Raw genomic sequence first — 16,290 nt, forward strand, 5'->3', positions numbered from 1 at the left:
CATATTTCATATACGTACATATAATAATATAATATATGCACGATATATACCAAATTTCCACTAGACATAACAAGTGGCTTCTGCAAAATACGTACCTATACTGAAAGAAAGGTACGCACCTGCGTACGTAACAGAAATTAACCACTCAGCGGATCTAAACAAATCATTAGATATTTATCTACCTAAAAATACAGAAAGCAGGCTGAATATACATTTTTAGCAAAGAATAACAAACATCGGTGTGTAGTTCATAGCACACGCTTTTGTATGCAACGGTATTTTCTTAATTTGTAAAACGTAGTGAAAATATTTCATTCCGTTCGTCGATTACATAATATCTCTTTCGTTAAGAACTCAAAGGACAAAAGAAAAAGCTAAGTATTTGTTTATGAAAATTAATGTAATTGAGGATAAATCTCTCATCGCGTTAATTATACGTTCACGTCAATGTCACAATTACCCTCAACTAAATAAATCACTGAAAACAAAGCTATTGTTGCCGACCGAATAGTAGACAAACTAGCCCATTACTTCTGTACCACATACTCAGAGTATCTATGTATATTAATTTATTAGACAAACAAACACCTTTTAGTGGTTGATGTGGTTATCGAGATGCTAAAAATCTCTGTCAACACTTTGTCCATCTGTAAAAACAACGTCAAAGAATGTAGAGACCCATTAATTATTTTTAGTGTTTAATAATAGCTTGGGATCGTGTGTTGAATAATTTTTCGCAAAATGAAGATCAAAAATAAAAACTAAACACCGGAATCCGGGGACAAAGACGACAAACGGAATGAACCGACACGGAGTGGAGCAGCCAACAGCCAAATGTTGGTCAGTGTCGCGCCGGCGCCAGAATCGATCGCATGAATCAGCGTTAGTACCGTGAATATAAGAGTGTTATTTGTTAGTATTTGGACATGCCCCGTTTTGCCACTGGGCTTCCTTCCTGTGAATCATGAAGTTGAGTACGGAGGTGCCAATTTCAGTTCAGTGTAAAGCCCTGCCGGCCACATGCGCCGCAATCGCAACATTGTAAATACATAACATAAATGTAATTAAAAATTAACAGTCCGTAGTTTTAGTCGTAATTCTAAGTGGTGCTATATTAATAAACATGGATTTGACCGCGTCGTTATTAACATTTACAATGTTTTGGAAATGTAAGTGAAAGTGTTTATTTGTTTAAACTTTGATACGAAATTTATTTTTCGAGCAAGGCTGTTTTTTTATTTATTTATAATCTTATCATTTTCAATGAAATTGTCGAGTTATTTAACGTTGTTATTGTAGTAATATATCCATCCAGTGTTATATATTCAGCCAATTTCAAAACAAACTGTTTTTATATGTTCTTTTCTGCTATTTAAGAAAATTTTGTCACAGCACTCATTGTGCCTAACCCTGAATTTGTTGCAATACTTTAAAAACGCAAAACGTAAAAAGATACATATAATTAACATATAAGAATTTTAATATATTTTATTTTTATTCGGTAGGTTTATCTATCGTACGTCGATATAAGCTGAATAAAACCTTGAAAAGTTCAATAAAACTTTGTACAAGTACGAAAACATTGATAAAAAATATTTGTTAATTATATTCCTGACATGTAAAGTAAAAACAATAGGTAATAAAATACTAGGCGGGCATGTTTATCAGTAAATTAATATCGTGTGGGCATCGAACCTCATTATCCATTCCCATATGGTTCAGTTTGTCACATCGCGGTAGGCGTAATGAAGGCTGAATCAAACGGAATCCAATACTTCATTTCAATAAGGAAAGATGTCTCCTTTTACTCAACAGTAAGATTCTGAATTACTCTTTGTGTTCCTTAACATGACGTTTTATGCACGGTCTTTATAAGGGATCTTAAATTAATGACTGGGTGGCTTAGGGGTTCAGAGGTCAATGACATCGAGTTGATGTTTAATTTAATGGTAGAGACAACATAAAATAGCGTGTTTACCGTAAACGATAATAGTGTTAATACGGTTAATTGGTTATTTTAAAATATATAACAAATTAATTTATTTAATGCAACAAAACAGACCGAACAAGGAAAAAATACCTAAATCAATTATGAAAATATGCCAACATGCAACTGGTTTCTAATTAACCATTGATAATAAAGGCATTTAATTAATTTTATCAAACAAGAGGAAAATATAAAAGGTCATCACAAATGAAGTTCGACATGCACCGCCAATAGAAATAGTAGAGTAGGTCAAGTGCAAACAACATTCTCTGTTGATGTACATATTCGACAGCACATGGTAATCCTTTATCACGACTCTAGAGACCACGACCATCTTTTAATGTAAATCGTATTATGCCGTTTACAACTGTGAGGTGTAACACACATTAGCCAATCTAGTTGTTTAACGAGCTGAATGAACAAGATAATGCCGATAACAATACGTACAGACAGAGTAATAAAAATATATCTTTAAATTGCTTTTTAATTGTTTAAGACGATGTTCGTTAATTAAGAGCTGGACTTCTTAGTTTCGCGTGAAGATTTGTAAGTATTCCGGTATTGTGACTATTGTGAGAGTTGGATATGACGAACTTAGACGTAAATACTCTAGATATTTGTGTCACCACATCCTCGTGCATGAAAACATTATATAGCTAGCGACTCGGCCTGACTGTGTACGGCCATAGAAATCTTAACAAAAATGTAGTTGAAAAGAGTGACAAATTATCATTTGCAAAATTATTTTTGAAGTTAACAGGTACAATCTCGAAGAGGATAAAAAGATAAATTTAACTCAGACTATTGACTACGATGGGTAGGTGTTTAGCAATGGAAGTTACGCGGATGATACTGCAGTGAAAAATTGTATGAAAATGATTATTCTACTCCAAATATTCCTTATCTATTTGACATCGTATTCAAGATAAAGATAATTCACATAATCCACAGTTACACTATTACAAAAATTGAGCACAACATGCATAGCATCGAAGGTCAACACAATGTCACCTTGCAGTTGTTGTTGAAGAGGTAAAGAACAAAATAAATATAATGATAACAACACACCTGTTTTCCTTGAAGGAATATGTCCGAAGTATAAATTGTTTTTTGTCCAATTAGTCAGTAATTATACAAAATACTGTGACGTCAACATCAATGTACCTATTTAATTAGTAAAATAATATTGTTTGCATTGCATGTCCTACCATTAATTCATTGACGATTTAAAAATATATTCATCATACGATAAAATTTCAAACCACAGTTCCTGATCCCACGAGAATTAGGAAACCGCAGTCATTAGGTTTAATTTAACACTATTAAAGTTGTTAATAGCTAACGGAACTTTTGTGTGGTTACTGCTCGGGGTGAAAATTCTCTTTAGAGAAAAAAATATAATGTTACTTTAGATTTACAATACATCTCAAGTTCTGGAATCTAGAGTGAGTTAGTTAACACTTTAAACGCCACGGGGGTCACCGTTGACCGACGTTAGCGGAGGATTTGCTTTCAACAGTTTTCTATTGGCAGTCGAAGACTTAAATATGACTCTGTTTTCGTGTTGTTTTGGAATTGGTCTACTCCCTAACTACATTCACTTTTTAGCATCGATTGCATTAAAGCAGGTATTATCTTTGTTTTCCAGTGTCGTGGAGTTTACAGTGCTACACCTGCAATCCAGAACAGGCGTCGCTCCCGTGCCTGCAGTTCGACTACAGTAGCAAATACTTGACGGAGTGTGAACACTCTACCATGTGCTTCAAAAAGGTCACCACGCTGGAGTTCAGCCAGGGATGTAAGTACACCTGATATTAGAGACACATTCGCAATGAAGAAGACAAGTTTGAGATGAACAAATGGAGTCATGTTTGGAAAGTCGAGTTTATATAGGAACTGATAATAAAATGGGCGGTAAAGATATCTAATCGGTCTGTTCTGAAGTTACCAAAAGTAGGTGGATCCATATTTTATGAATGGATTTGAGTCTAAAAAAGTTTTAGAACTTCGTACATACGAATGATGATGAGTCTGTTTCACAGTTCAAAATTAGATCTAACAAATATTTTCAAGACCAACTAGGCAACTACGAATAACTAATATTTCATTTATAAACGTTACCACACGCAGCAGGCCCAAAACAATAAATATTTCAGTACAAGTACAAGCGCCACAAGAACCGACTAGGATTATTTTCGTAGTTTCTATTTCAAGTTGTGAATCATGTCATATCGACATTTGTAAATTGACCACACTTAATACTTCAAAGACAGACGCGTCTTAATCACATTCCAGACCCTGTTGAAAGCTTGGCATATTTGATTCAACCATGTGTTATACATGACAAGTACATTTAATTAACATCTCCAATAGAATTGAATTCCGTTACAAGATATTATTATAGTAAATTGAATAGAAATGTTAAGTTCTATGTAAGGGACTTGAAAATCACTTGTGTGGTGAAGGCACTTGGATTATAAGTGTTTATGGTTATAGTCGCGAATGTTAATTCGCTGAGGTAAGTATATTTATAGAGCTAGACTGACTAGACACCAGCTGCCCGTGAGACTTAGTGGCAATGACCCCTGACCGACACCTTCATCGCGGTTGAACGATACGCGCCTTAACCATTAAAAAACTCATACATTACCAACCGCAAATTTACTGCCTAGAATAGTACAGTCATTTATAAACCACGCTACGGTGCTTCCACTATTTATTGAACTTGACACTACAATCTTTTTGTGTATTTCCTTTCCGGGAATCTCAACCACTGCTACTTAGACGTAGATCTAGATTTGACAAAAGTAAAGTCTGCTATCTAACATTTCCTTGAAAGAATGCGTTATGTAAAGCCGTAGTTTATCCGACGACGCGGACGGTCAATACATCGTTCAATCGTTCATAAGAGGCGATAAACATGTGCTTAAAGGAAATGGTGGTCAATAAAATAGTGAATATGGTACCGTTAACGCGGCTTCCTTACGAAACGCTCCTTTACAAGGAATATGTGTCATGTGGCCAGTACGTGGCGCAAGCGTAGCTTTATTGCCTACACTCAAATGTCACAGATCAAAATGAACGTATCAAAACTCGTTTCTCCACATGAAATAACATTACCAACCGTTCTGCGAACGATATCCTTAGATATGGTAGGAAGTAGGTACCACTATTATCTTTGGGGAAAATATTGTGAATATTCATATTTACTTCCTGTAAATAACAATATTAAATTAATGTTATTGTGATTATCTTTTTTTTGCATTCCTAAAAGTGAGGAAGTAGGTATGCTACTTATAAGCGCATACGCTTAAAGCTAGGTTTAGCATTTCGATAAGGTTACATTAGCCACAAAGTTTACGGATACGTTAATGTTTATGGATACCTAAGAAAAAAAAAACAGACTCTTGCTTCATAGCAAAATCAAAATGATTGCCTTTATTCAGTATATTTGTGCTAATTAAACGAATAAGTAGAACCATATGTCATCGGTATTTCCCTAAACACAAAGTGTAAAACAATAGATAGAATAATTGGAATTACAAACAAATCAGTGAATGTTGAACAAATGGTGTTTGAGTCATGAATTTATCAGTTCCTCTTGTAAAATAGAGCGGTATTATGGAGTGCACGCTTCTAAGGCGCATAGAGGGTACAGGTACTATGAAATGAGCAGATGGTACCATTTGCACCATAAATGCATGCTGCATAATACAATGGTCGTTGTACACAAGTGTTACATTACCACAAGTGGCACTGTTAATAACAACATTGCATAACAATATTATGCGCGTCAACACAATACTGTCTTATACAGCTTGACTTTTTCCATTTATAGAAAAGAGGCTTGTGTGGTGAAACGAGAACAGGGGAACTTTCGAGTATATCTGTTTTTGAGTATTTTAATTTATATGTTGCCATGATTTTCGCAACACAAAGGATAGGTACGATTATCTTAAAAAAGAATTAATGCTGCTGATATGTAATTTTTACATTACATATTACTATGTTTCTGTACCAAATAGCTAAAGTATCCCTAAAACACGCAAGTCAGAATTACAACAACATTAATTTTTACGGGACGCTTAATACAATGATTGTTGTGGAGTCATTACTTTCACAATCGTGTTTGGAATACTTAGCGGCGCGTAATTACATCATTTGTTTTAATAATGTATGTGAGACGCGTTGCAAATCTGTCACCTCTTGTGTACCCGTATCTGCTTAATGTAGGCATTTACAAAGCAATAACGATGACAATTAGTGAAAACAATACACCTAAATAGAGTGGGCCAGTATTTCCATTATCCTGGTCAGCAGCTAAAAAGGGAAACCACTCGTAATTAAATAAATAAATTAAACAAATGGCTTTCCCTACTTATTTTCCTCATAAATCTATTTGTTGCAGTGACATCAGAGAGTATAACGCGTGGATGTGCGAGTCAAACAGCGAATGGGGAGCAGAGGAGGATCAATGGCAAATGGCGAGCGGTCCAGGACATACACGAGGTGTACGAGGAAACCTGTTCGGAAGACCCGAGCAACTCCGAGCGCTCCCCGAAGACCATGTACTGTTACTGTCGAGGAGACCGCTGCAATGGTAGCCAACAAGTACTAGGGAATTTGTTAGCATTTGCTGCTATCATCATTTTAGGTGTTTTGAGTTAGTTGAAGACATTGCATCTAGGTATAATGACAACACGTAATGCTGACCTAGCACTGCCTGAATAGTATAAGATTTAGATGACCGACTAACTAAATAATGTATATCTCTGCTAGGCCATTTGAAGACACGCTTCACGAACGAAAATAAAATTCCTGTTAAGTTTAGGCTTAGTATTTTTCTTTGAATCGATGTATATTGTGAGAAATAGGGAAAAGGAGCTTATATGAAAAATATATTTAGGCATTATTTATAAGTATGTGTACATTTTACTCTATTCAAAGCAAAAAATATTTGTTTATTCATTAGGGTGCAAATTTCGCTTTCATTTGCCGTTACTTTTTTTTGTAATTTGCCGAATAGAAATATTATTCCAATACTTTGTAGATACACTGCGATTTCCGTATTTTTTTATTTTATATAATTGCAAACTAGATTAATAAAAATTAAGTTGATACAAGTATAATGATATGACTAAAGTCACATCACAACTCCTTAGAAATAAATAATTTGTAGTTGAACATAGCTTGTTACCGCTATAAAATAACGGTAATAATTTATATAGTTAAGGCTATTTATAAGATCCCTAATACCTCTATACGGGTCTTTATATACTGCCAATAGTTTTAAGTTGACGGACGATGTTATGAACAATCCCAAAGACCTACGGACAGTGGTGCATTATATACTATTATATGCATTATTGCTAGTCAAAGTTATGTAAAGATTGCAAGCCTGTGATTCTCTCTTCAGGTAGGTAGTTAGACTGGATAGTTACTTATTTACTTCCTTACTTAATTATTATAATGTTTCCTTGTATTAATGTAAAATTACTATTAAATTCGTATGTGTTTTTTGTTTCCCCGTTTCCGCCTCACATAAAAATAGGGAAGATGAATATTAAATTCTATAGAATTTAAACGCTATAGCATAAATTACTGGAAGTGAGTTATATCAATTTTATTATTTTGCACGGACATAAAATATTATATACTGTTTGTCATCTTAATTGATTGTCTTTAAACACGTAGAACATTTTAATACAAGTGAAAGTAATTATTTATTGACTATTGTTCGGCAGTAACGGAAACTCTACTAAGACACAAGCTATGCAACATCTGTTTAGCATTTAATACTTGAGTCATTTCTAAATACCAGTAAACTATTAAGTATAATTTGTAATATTTTACTTTAAGATCTATCAACATAAGTACTTCATTGGCAACAAATGAAAGTAATTCTTATTGTTAAGGAAATAAAGACTATTTGAAAATTACCACTGATGTACTTACAGTTGATTAAATACTATATTATGTGATACTCAACTACATGTAATCTTTTAATTGAATAATTATTATCATTCCTATACAATTTTAGTTTTATTAAACCGAATTTCTGGGGAAGAAACCTGAACAAGAACAAGCAAGTTATAAAGGACATCAACCAAAATGGGCTAGAGTTTTGAACAGCTGTATTGAGAAAAAGAAGTTCACAAATAATTTAATAATAATATTTAATGAATTTTGATTTCTATTCGGGAGTGTAAATATAAATAATATTAAATAAGAATAAAAACAGTTTTGTAATTGATTATTGTTATTATTGGTGACACTGCCATGACAACAGTTTTGTGACAGTTCTTTTTCGTATTATATTGTAAATATTATTTCGATTTTGGCTATTTTTGACGACTGTGCTATTCAAAATGGATTCTGGTGATTTTCTATCCGATGACCCCGGCTCACTCTTGGACTCAGTACCCGCTCAAACATTAACCCTGGCAACGAAGCCGCTTTACATGACTACGACCCCGTAAACTTGGACTTTCCGATTTTGCCTAGTGAATCTATATATTGTGTCAATTGTGGAACTGAAATCACTCACAGGAGAAGACACAATGTTAATCTTGTGGAAGTGCAGCGAGTTATACTGCAATGGATCGCACCACAAGTGGTAAGTCATTAAGTAAGTAAGTGTAAGTGGTTGCTGCGCTCATATCATGTCTGTGATATGGTATTTAAGTTGGGCAAGCCATGAAAATGTAACTCCACCAGCTCAGTTTCTATAAAAAAATTTGTTAACATTATGAAAATGAATAGTTTCACAAATAAACGATTTATTTTAAAGTGTTGAAGTTTTTTCATATATTATGTTTAATTATTAATTTGATACAAAGTTTCTTATCTATACGTTTTCTTTGTACTGTAAGCCGCTCAATAAAGTAAAAAATAGTACAATATTTTCATGTTCATGTTCAAGCCCAAACGCCATACAAAGTGGTTGATGTCCTTTGACTAATATAGTAATATTCATGTTCTTTTAGATGTGAGAAGAGATCTTAGACCAGTAGTGAGATAGGATACCGATTCATATAACTAGTAAGGCGAATTTTTCATTTTAATAAGTAAGAAGCAAAAGATTTTTTAATATTCTAAGCAACCTAGACCGATCTGTATTTTTAAACCGATTTTTAACGAATTTTAGACCTTACTAGTTTCTGATAGAATTGAAAATGTATTACAGTTGACAAATTACAGAAGGAGGTAGTTTAGGATAAGGCTTAGACAAGTTGATTAACATTAAATCTACGAAGTACTATAAAGTTCAGCATATTATCGACTTAATCAGCTACCTGGACGATATCAAAATCTAATCGTTTAGCATAATCGCATTTTATCAAAAGTTGAAAGTAGTCCGACGTCAACTCGGATTAGATAACCGATTGAACCAGTTGGCAGTTCTAACTAAGCAAGATATACTTGTTTATTAGATAGATTTTGTGCTGTTATGGGTATAAGATTGTGAAATTGTATAATTTTAACTTGTAATACCTAAAAGTTACATCTGCAAAGCTAAATAATACCTTTACATAGCTATGTAGCAATGTATCGACGCTATGAAACTAAACAGGAATAGTATGTGCCTAAACTATCATATACAGGTTGTACAGTTTCACCAAAATAACATACTACTCAGTAGTATGTTATTTTGTTATTTTTATTTTATTTTATTTTATTTTAACATTTTCGGAAAACTTACAGCTAGAAGAAACAATAGAGAGACATAATATTACACTTGAAGGCCATTAACAAGTTTTCACAAATAGCTACAGTGTTAAAAAAAAAATATCGATTGGTGTCTGGACAAATTGTAACACTCCTATGTGACTACAAAAAAAAAATTAAATAAAAAAATTACTAACTAGACAACGCTTATGGTATGTTGTTCTGTTATTTTGGTATGGGCATTACCATAACCCAGATTTGGGCATTACCATAACCCAGATTTGGGCACTACCATAACCCAGATTTGGGCATTACTTGAAAGAGTTACACAAATTATAAAATATATAATATTTCGCAAACTTCCGAAACACGACTTACAGAACACGTATTTAGTTTAAAATTTGGCAAACTTAGAATCTCCTAGCGATTAATGTAAACATTCGTTTGAAATAACCGACGAATAGAAAAATATACTGAACGGAAGCGATACGCGAAATATATCTATCAACTTGTACTTGCCTGTAAAATGATCATGTATCACCGTAGGTTCGCGGTATAAGCGGCAATTTCATTGATTGAAGCTTTATTATAAAAGCATGCGTATACTCACGTTGGCGTGGTTCTCGACGAGGCAGAGGAAGACGACGTCCTCCCGCAGCAGACGCACAGCGCCGTGCAGCGGCTGTGAGGTCTTACTCTTCAGCATCCTGTACAGGAGTGCCGACGACATGTGCGCGAAGTCCTCACCTACAATATTAATTAATAATATAAAGATTCTATTACTTATACTAATAGCTTAAACGAAACCCCTACATTCGATAAATTATGGTGCATGTATAAGATACTGAAATAAACTAATTTATTTTCTTAATTTTGGTACAGTGGCCGCTGTGCAACATGTCGCTGATTCGATCTCCGCACGGAATATAGTAGTACTAGGGTGGGGAGACATAAAAAAAATATACTGCAAAAGGAAACAATTTTCAAGTACTAATTTTGCGCCTAATGGGTGATTAATCGAATTACATTATGTTATAAACGAAAGGTGCTAGCGTATTGCTACATAGTATTCGAATTCAGACTGACTGAGTTATTACCGAAATTACGAAAATAAATCTTGCTTAGTAAATACCTACAACTCGGTGTTACATCAAAAAACGGAAGTTAAGTAGTTATCGTGTAACAAGGCCAATAAATTGAAGCAGTTTCCTCGACATTGTATTAATAACAAAAAACAAAAATGAACCGAACCGCTGAGCACAAGGATATTAACAAGATTCGATCGAGAAAGTGTCACTTATAGCAAGTATACCACAACATACAGCATTGTATTGAATACACATCGAATAACATATCTTGCATTGAAGTACATTCTGCACAACTGTGGCAATTGCAATGACCTACTAATTAAATTACTTGTGTTTAACACAGTGTTGCAAACTACAATAGCAAGGCTTGCTTGTCTCCCTGGCCAATTCCAGTCTACCATGACAGGGTATTTTAATCATAGGAATAAGTTTGTGGTAGAAACTGAAGAAACAATTACAATTGCAGCTCCAATCAAAAATTGTTTGAAATGATTCTGTTTACTTACGGTAAAAAGTAAGTGTGGATTATGCACCTCTGCCTACATCTTAAGGGATAAAAAGCGATGTTACTTTGTTTACTTCCTGTACAGAGGTCTAGTCTGTGTTTATACAATTACACATGGTCAGTATAAGTGTACATGAGTGTACCTGTGAGATCATCCCAATGAGCAGATATAAGTCCGGAGCAGTGCTCTTTCAGAGCTGATGCGCCAATCTCATCAGCGGCTGAATAGAACTTTACACAGGATCTGAAAACAATATAAAATGCATGGTTAATTTTTTTATGTATTTAAACCATTTTTTATATGAGGTTTACAATTGCATCCAGATTTTTAATTATGAGTCATTATATTAAAAGTTGAATAAGTAACTGTCATTAAACAATAATAATTCAATGCGGTGAGTAATAAGGTTTTAGTCCTACATTGGTATAAAAATACAAAGTGATTGATAACTCACAAAATCCCCTTGCCTTATCAGTGCTTTTGTTCATTTGCTAAAACTGTGGATGTTACATTACATTAAGTATGTGCTCTCTAAAAATGTGATACATACCTCACTCCGACTGTTGCTATAAGGGCTTGTTCACACTTTCCAACTAAACCATGGAGCTTGAAGCTCGCTGCAGATTTCATTAATTGAAGGGCAAAGGAATCTCCCCGGGACAAGTCCACCACATCAGTATATAACCATTTAAGAAGAGCAGCACCTATCTCATCGGGGAGGGTAGTCCAATCTGAAAAATAAAAGCCAATCTTGTTTTTAATTCCATCAGTGGAGAAAGAAATTAATAACTCATTAACTTAACAATTTAGTTAAATGATTATAACATCGTTTTGCGCTATTAATGGTCGATTAATTTGTAATAACAACAATAAACCTTACCTAATTCTTCTAGATCTTTAAGGGCTTCCTCGTTCCAGTCATCGGAGCGTGCATTCAATACGAACTTATGGCCAGGCATGGACTTGCTCTGCAGCTTGATAGTAATGTCAGAGTATGTCTCCCTGCCGTACAAAGTAGCCACTGTCATCAGCAGGCGCGCCACAAAGCTAGTCTCGCTCAGGTCACCGGCCGACGCAGCAGCCAGCGTGTACTTGCGCTCCACCTCAGCGCAGTGGCTCTGCAGCTTCCCATACTCTTCCTTCAGCAGCGCCAGGTGCTGCTGAAGCTTCGTCACCTCGCTCGAAGCTACACAGACCGACATAGTCACAAGACGCACCGACAAGACAACACCGCCCACTATTACAAACAAGTTTTGAACGCAAAAAATATTCAATTTAGACAGACTACTCACCCATGACGAGGTTTTTTATGAGAGATGCAGAACCTTAAAAAAGCCTTGAATTCACTCCTCAGTCTGAGTAAAAAAAATATTTATTCATTAAAAAGAAATGACAATTTGTCAGCAAATTGTCGGCCATCAGTCAATAAACATGATGTTACGTTTTACAAAACCGTATCTTGTCTAGAACAATTTTATCTAGATTTTTACGAATTTATAGACATTATTTTGCTTCAAAGATTTAAGAATATACTGCGATGTATTCATTTAAATATGAAAGTATATTTACCACAGGTAACATTTAGTTAGAATTACAAGTTATTGTCATTTTAAAGTCACTTGCTGTTAAAAATGCTGCGTATAAAGAATCTGTCTCAATATTTTGACAGTTACAGCAATGGTCCAGTCACTGATAAAGATATAGCATACGAGTGAAATAGCTATATTCAAATTCCTCTTGTTAAACAGAAACAAAAAATCAAAATTATCAATGAGATCACAACAATATTTACAAAGAAAGTGGTTACGAGTTGATTGGCTGACTTTGACAAAATATTGTCTAGGTAGTTTCGGTCACTCATGATAGGTGTCACTACGTATGCAAAATCTATTTTCAAGATAACCTTCAAGTGATTTTGTCAATTGTTGATAACAAGAATTACTTTTTATCAACTTATTATTTAGTAGTTTAGAATCTTGTTTCGACGTATATTGTTCTCAAAATGAATTCTCTAAATAGAGTGTTAACTTTAAGTACAACTATCCCGAAGAATACGAGGTACTTTTCGTATTGTTGTTTTGTACAGTGTCCGGTTTTAAATTTGGAACTTTTGCGTAAATGGAAGTTATTTTTGTAGGTTGATTTCAACAAGTGCACGATTAGCGAACGCCGACGATGGATGGTTTTCGAAGCTGCTGGTGCGGAGGATAGAGCCGACGAAGGAGTCCCACAGTCGGATGCTTAGTGACAAGGAGATAATTTATGCACTCCACACACATAACATAAGACCCGACTCGATGGACAAATACTTGCAAAATTAGTATGAGTTTGCATAATAATAATTTCTTACATAAGTACTGAAACTAGATGCATGTACACTAGTATGTAAACTAGTGAGCAAGTTATTAGTATTATGCAACATTCTGTAAATAGAATGCTGCAAGTTGACAAGTCATTAGAGTTCCTACATAAATAATAATTAATGTTATCTAAATAAAACCTTGACCCCATTACATCAGAAACAATGTAGAAGTACACTCTTGTTTCTAAGATAATTCTGTAATAGTTAAGAGCTCCTGAATTAATTAACAGCTGATTTCTATGTTTTCAGCCTAATTCAAATTGTTACTAAGATGACAGTTATAAACAGTTGTAGAAAAAAAAACAGTCAAATTTAAATTACAGCATGACACTAATTAATTAATATTGAATTAAATCTATTACAGTACAGCAAAACTGTTGGGTAGCAGTTAATGAAAACATGTAAAAAATAATTATTAACTTGGTTTATTTTAGCAAAACTTCAGTGGAGTTTGTCCATTCACAAAAAGCGGAACTTGGATGCGAGTTGGTGGGATCATGGACAGTGTCCGTGGGGGACATGGACCAGGCTTTGCACCTCTGGAGATATGTTGGAGGATTCGAGAAGATTGACAAAGCAAAGATCATGTTCAAAGAAAATGCTGTAAGATATTATTTTGATGGTAAAATATTTACTATATCTACTTCTGGTAACAAAAAAATATTGATAAAAAATTGATAAGGTATGAAAATAATTTATAGTGACTGAACATAATGTTTATTATAGTTGAAGAAGAAATTCTGTAGAAAAGGACAGGCACTGACCACAAAACATATTTTTATTATAACATTTTGGTAGTGCCTATTAATAATATCCCCATCAATGTTTTATAGCAACTTACACATAGCAGCATGTCAGACTTCAACTATACCTAATACATAATATCAAAAGGATATTAATAAGAGAGCTTTTAGGAGAACATATCTATGTGAGTCCCACTCTGAAGCAAATGAGAGTGAAAGTTTTACTGATTGGACAGTATTTAGTCATCCAAAAATTAAAATTATGACTGGTTCTTTAATAAAACCAGCTAGGAGTGTTATTTGTTAGTTAGTTATTTATGCAGAAATGTATATTTTAATTCTTAGAAAGTTTTATTCCACAAAACATTCTTTTGACTAGGTAGGTGTTTGACACATTGCCAACATGCACCTTCTTATTTACAAACTTTATGTTACTGCTGTTTGTGCTATTTCCAGAGTTTTCCAAAGTGTATTTTCACACCCCTTGCTGAAAAGTTGGGAAAGTGTTTTGAACAGATTTCTTTTCTGTTTTATGCAGGATTATGCTGCACTAGAAAAGGAGCGCGGTAGCTTAGTGAGATCCCGACACTTGCAATACTTGCTGGCATTCAGCTTTTGGCCCAATGGAGAACCTCGCGCGCCCAGCAACATTTATGAGATTCGTTCCTACAGGTTTGTCTGAAATGTGTTTCAAGTTTATGAGTTTTGATTCAAGTAAAAATGTTTAATGTACAATATCTTAATTTGTGATACTTCAGTCTGAAGCCGGGCACTATGATCGAGTGGGGCAACAACTGGGCTCGCGGTCTCACTTACCGTCGCTCACAGAACGAAGCTTTTGCTGGATACTTCTCGCAAATTGGACGACTTTACAACGTTCATCACATTTGGTGTAAGTTTAATTTCATTCAAGCAATAACAGCTAGGAAGGGAGATGTAGGGGTTTATAGGTCAGAAAAACTGAAACTTGAATATTGTGCTTTGCAGGCTACAAAGACCTTCAGGCTCGTCGTGAGACACGTGAGAGCACGTGGCGCAACCCTGGCTGGGACGAGTGCGTGGCCTACACAGTGCCACTCATCCGCGAGATGCACTGCCGTATCCTCGAGCCCACACAGTTCTCCCCCACGCAGTAAACCACTACACTTTGCGAACTGCCTTCGACGACCGCATTTACAATCCTCTAGAAACAACTGCCTTTATCTAAAAATATTTTTCTAAAGAATTCGAGGGTCACTATCCAATCGTAAACAATGCCCTATTTTAAAACGCTAGATGTTTTTAATGATAATGTTTAAAAAATAATGAATGCATAAATTATATTCATAAGTATCAGATTATGACCAGATATGCTTCATTACGACGTTATATTTGTTGTAAGATTTAAACGAAAAGCTTTGTAGATGATGATTGAATTTAGTGAAAGTAATATGAAATATTGATCAATTTTATGTGAATAGATGATATGTGTATATTTAACATCAAAAACTAAATAAAATTATATCATTTTCAACTACAAATTAAACTTATAATGTTGATATTGGTAAAAGACAGATATCATCATCTGTTATTTATTGTGTTGAGACTAGTATGCACTGGTCTGCAATAGTAGCACAACATTTTCTATACTTATTATACGTTAAGCTATGTGTTATATTATCCAGTAACTACAACACTATACGAGGGAATCGCGGCACTAGTTACAGTAGTACAGAGACTAGATTTATTTTTTCTTATTTTTGATAGCATTTATGAAAAACGAAACCGTAATATTTATGTTTAAGATCAATTTTAAGGCTTAATTCAAGATAATCATCTGAAATAATGTACTTTGGTATTGTTATTGTATATCCTTGTTTTTGTTTCACATTTTATGTTAGTTCAGAAATAGATTTTTAGACAGTTTTACTAACTTTTATTTGGGTGTTTAGGAGAT

General features: G+C 34.3%; 3 protein-coding genes across 3 annotated transcripts in view; 2 read left to right on the forward strand and 1 right to left on the reverse strand.

Moving 5' to 3' along the window:
- The window catches only part of LOC118274520 (rabankyrin-5), a 45,233-nt gene extending 32,069 nt beyond the window's left edge, over positions 1–13,164 (reverse strand). Inside the window, exons 1-5 of the mRNA XM_035592038.2 lie at positions 12,542–13,164; positions 12,130–12,435; positions 11,800–11,980; positions 11,392–11,492; positions 10,266–10,402 (exon numbers count right to left, since the gene is read on the reverse strand). Of these exons, the coding sequence (XP_035447931.2) occupies positions 10,266–10,402; positions 11,392–11,492; positions 11,800–11,980; positions 12,130–12,435; positions 12,542–12,545 (729 nt within the window). The 5' untranslated portion in view covers positions 12,546–13,164. The remainder of the gene's footprint in view (positions 1–10,265; positions 10,403–11,391; positions 11,493–11,799; positions 11,981–12,129; positions 12,436–12,541) is intronic.
- On the forward strand, positions 831–8,021 carry LOC118274526 (uncharacterized). Its single transcript, XM_035592048.2, has 3 exons — positions 831–1,169; positions 3,636–3,785; positions 6,396–8,021. The coding sequence occupies exons 1-3, from the start codon at positions 1,124–1,126 to the stop codon at positions 6,653–6,655; spliced, it is 456 nt and encodes a 151-aa protein (XP_035447941.2). The 5' UTR covers positions 831–1,123; the 3' UTR covers positions 6,656–8,021.
- On the forward strand, positions 13,158–16,259 carry LOC118274524 (protein NipSnap). Its single transcript, XM_035592045.2, has 6 exons — positions 13,158–13,307; positions 13,387–13,569; positions 14,046–14,214; positions 14,893–15,026; positions 15,113–15,246; positions 15,342–16,259. The coding sequence occupies exons 1-6, from the start codon at positions 13,252–13,254 to the stop codon at positions 15,488–15,490; spliced, it is 825 nt and encodes a 274-aa protein (XP_035447938.1). The 5' UTR covers positions 13,158–13,251; the 3' UTR covers positions 15,491–16,259.
- The last annotated feature ends 31 nt before the right edge of the window (positions 16,260–16,290 follow it).

Source organism: Spodoptera frugiperda, chromosome 11, assembly GCF_023101765.2.
Source record: "Spodoptera frugiperda isolate SF20-4 chromosome 11, AGI-APGP_CSIRO_Sfru_2.0, whole genome shotgun sequence".
Taxonomy (NCBI): Eukaryota; Metazoa; Arthropoda; class Insecta; order Lepidoptera; family Noctuidae; genus Spodoptera; species Spodoptera frugiperda.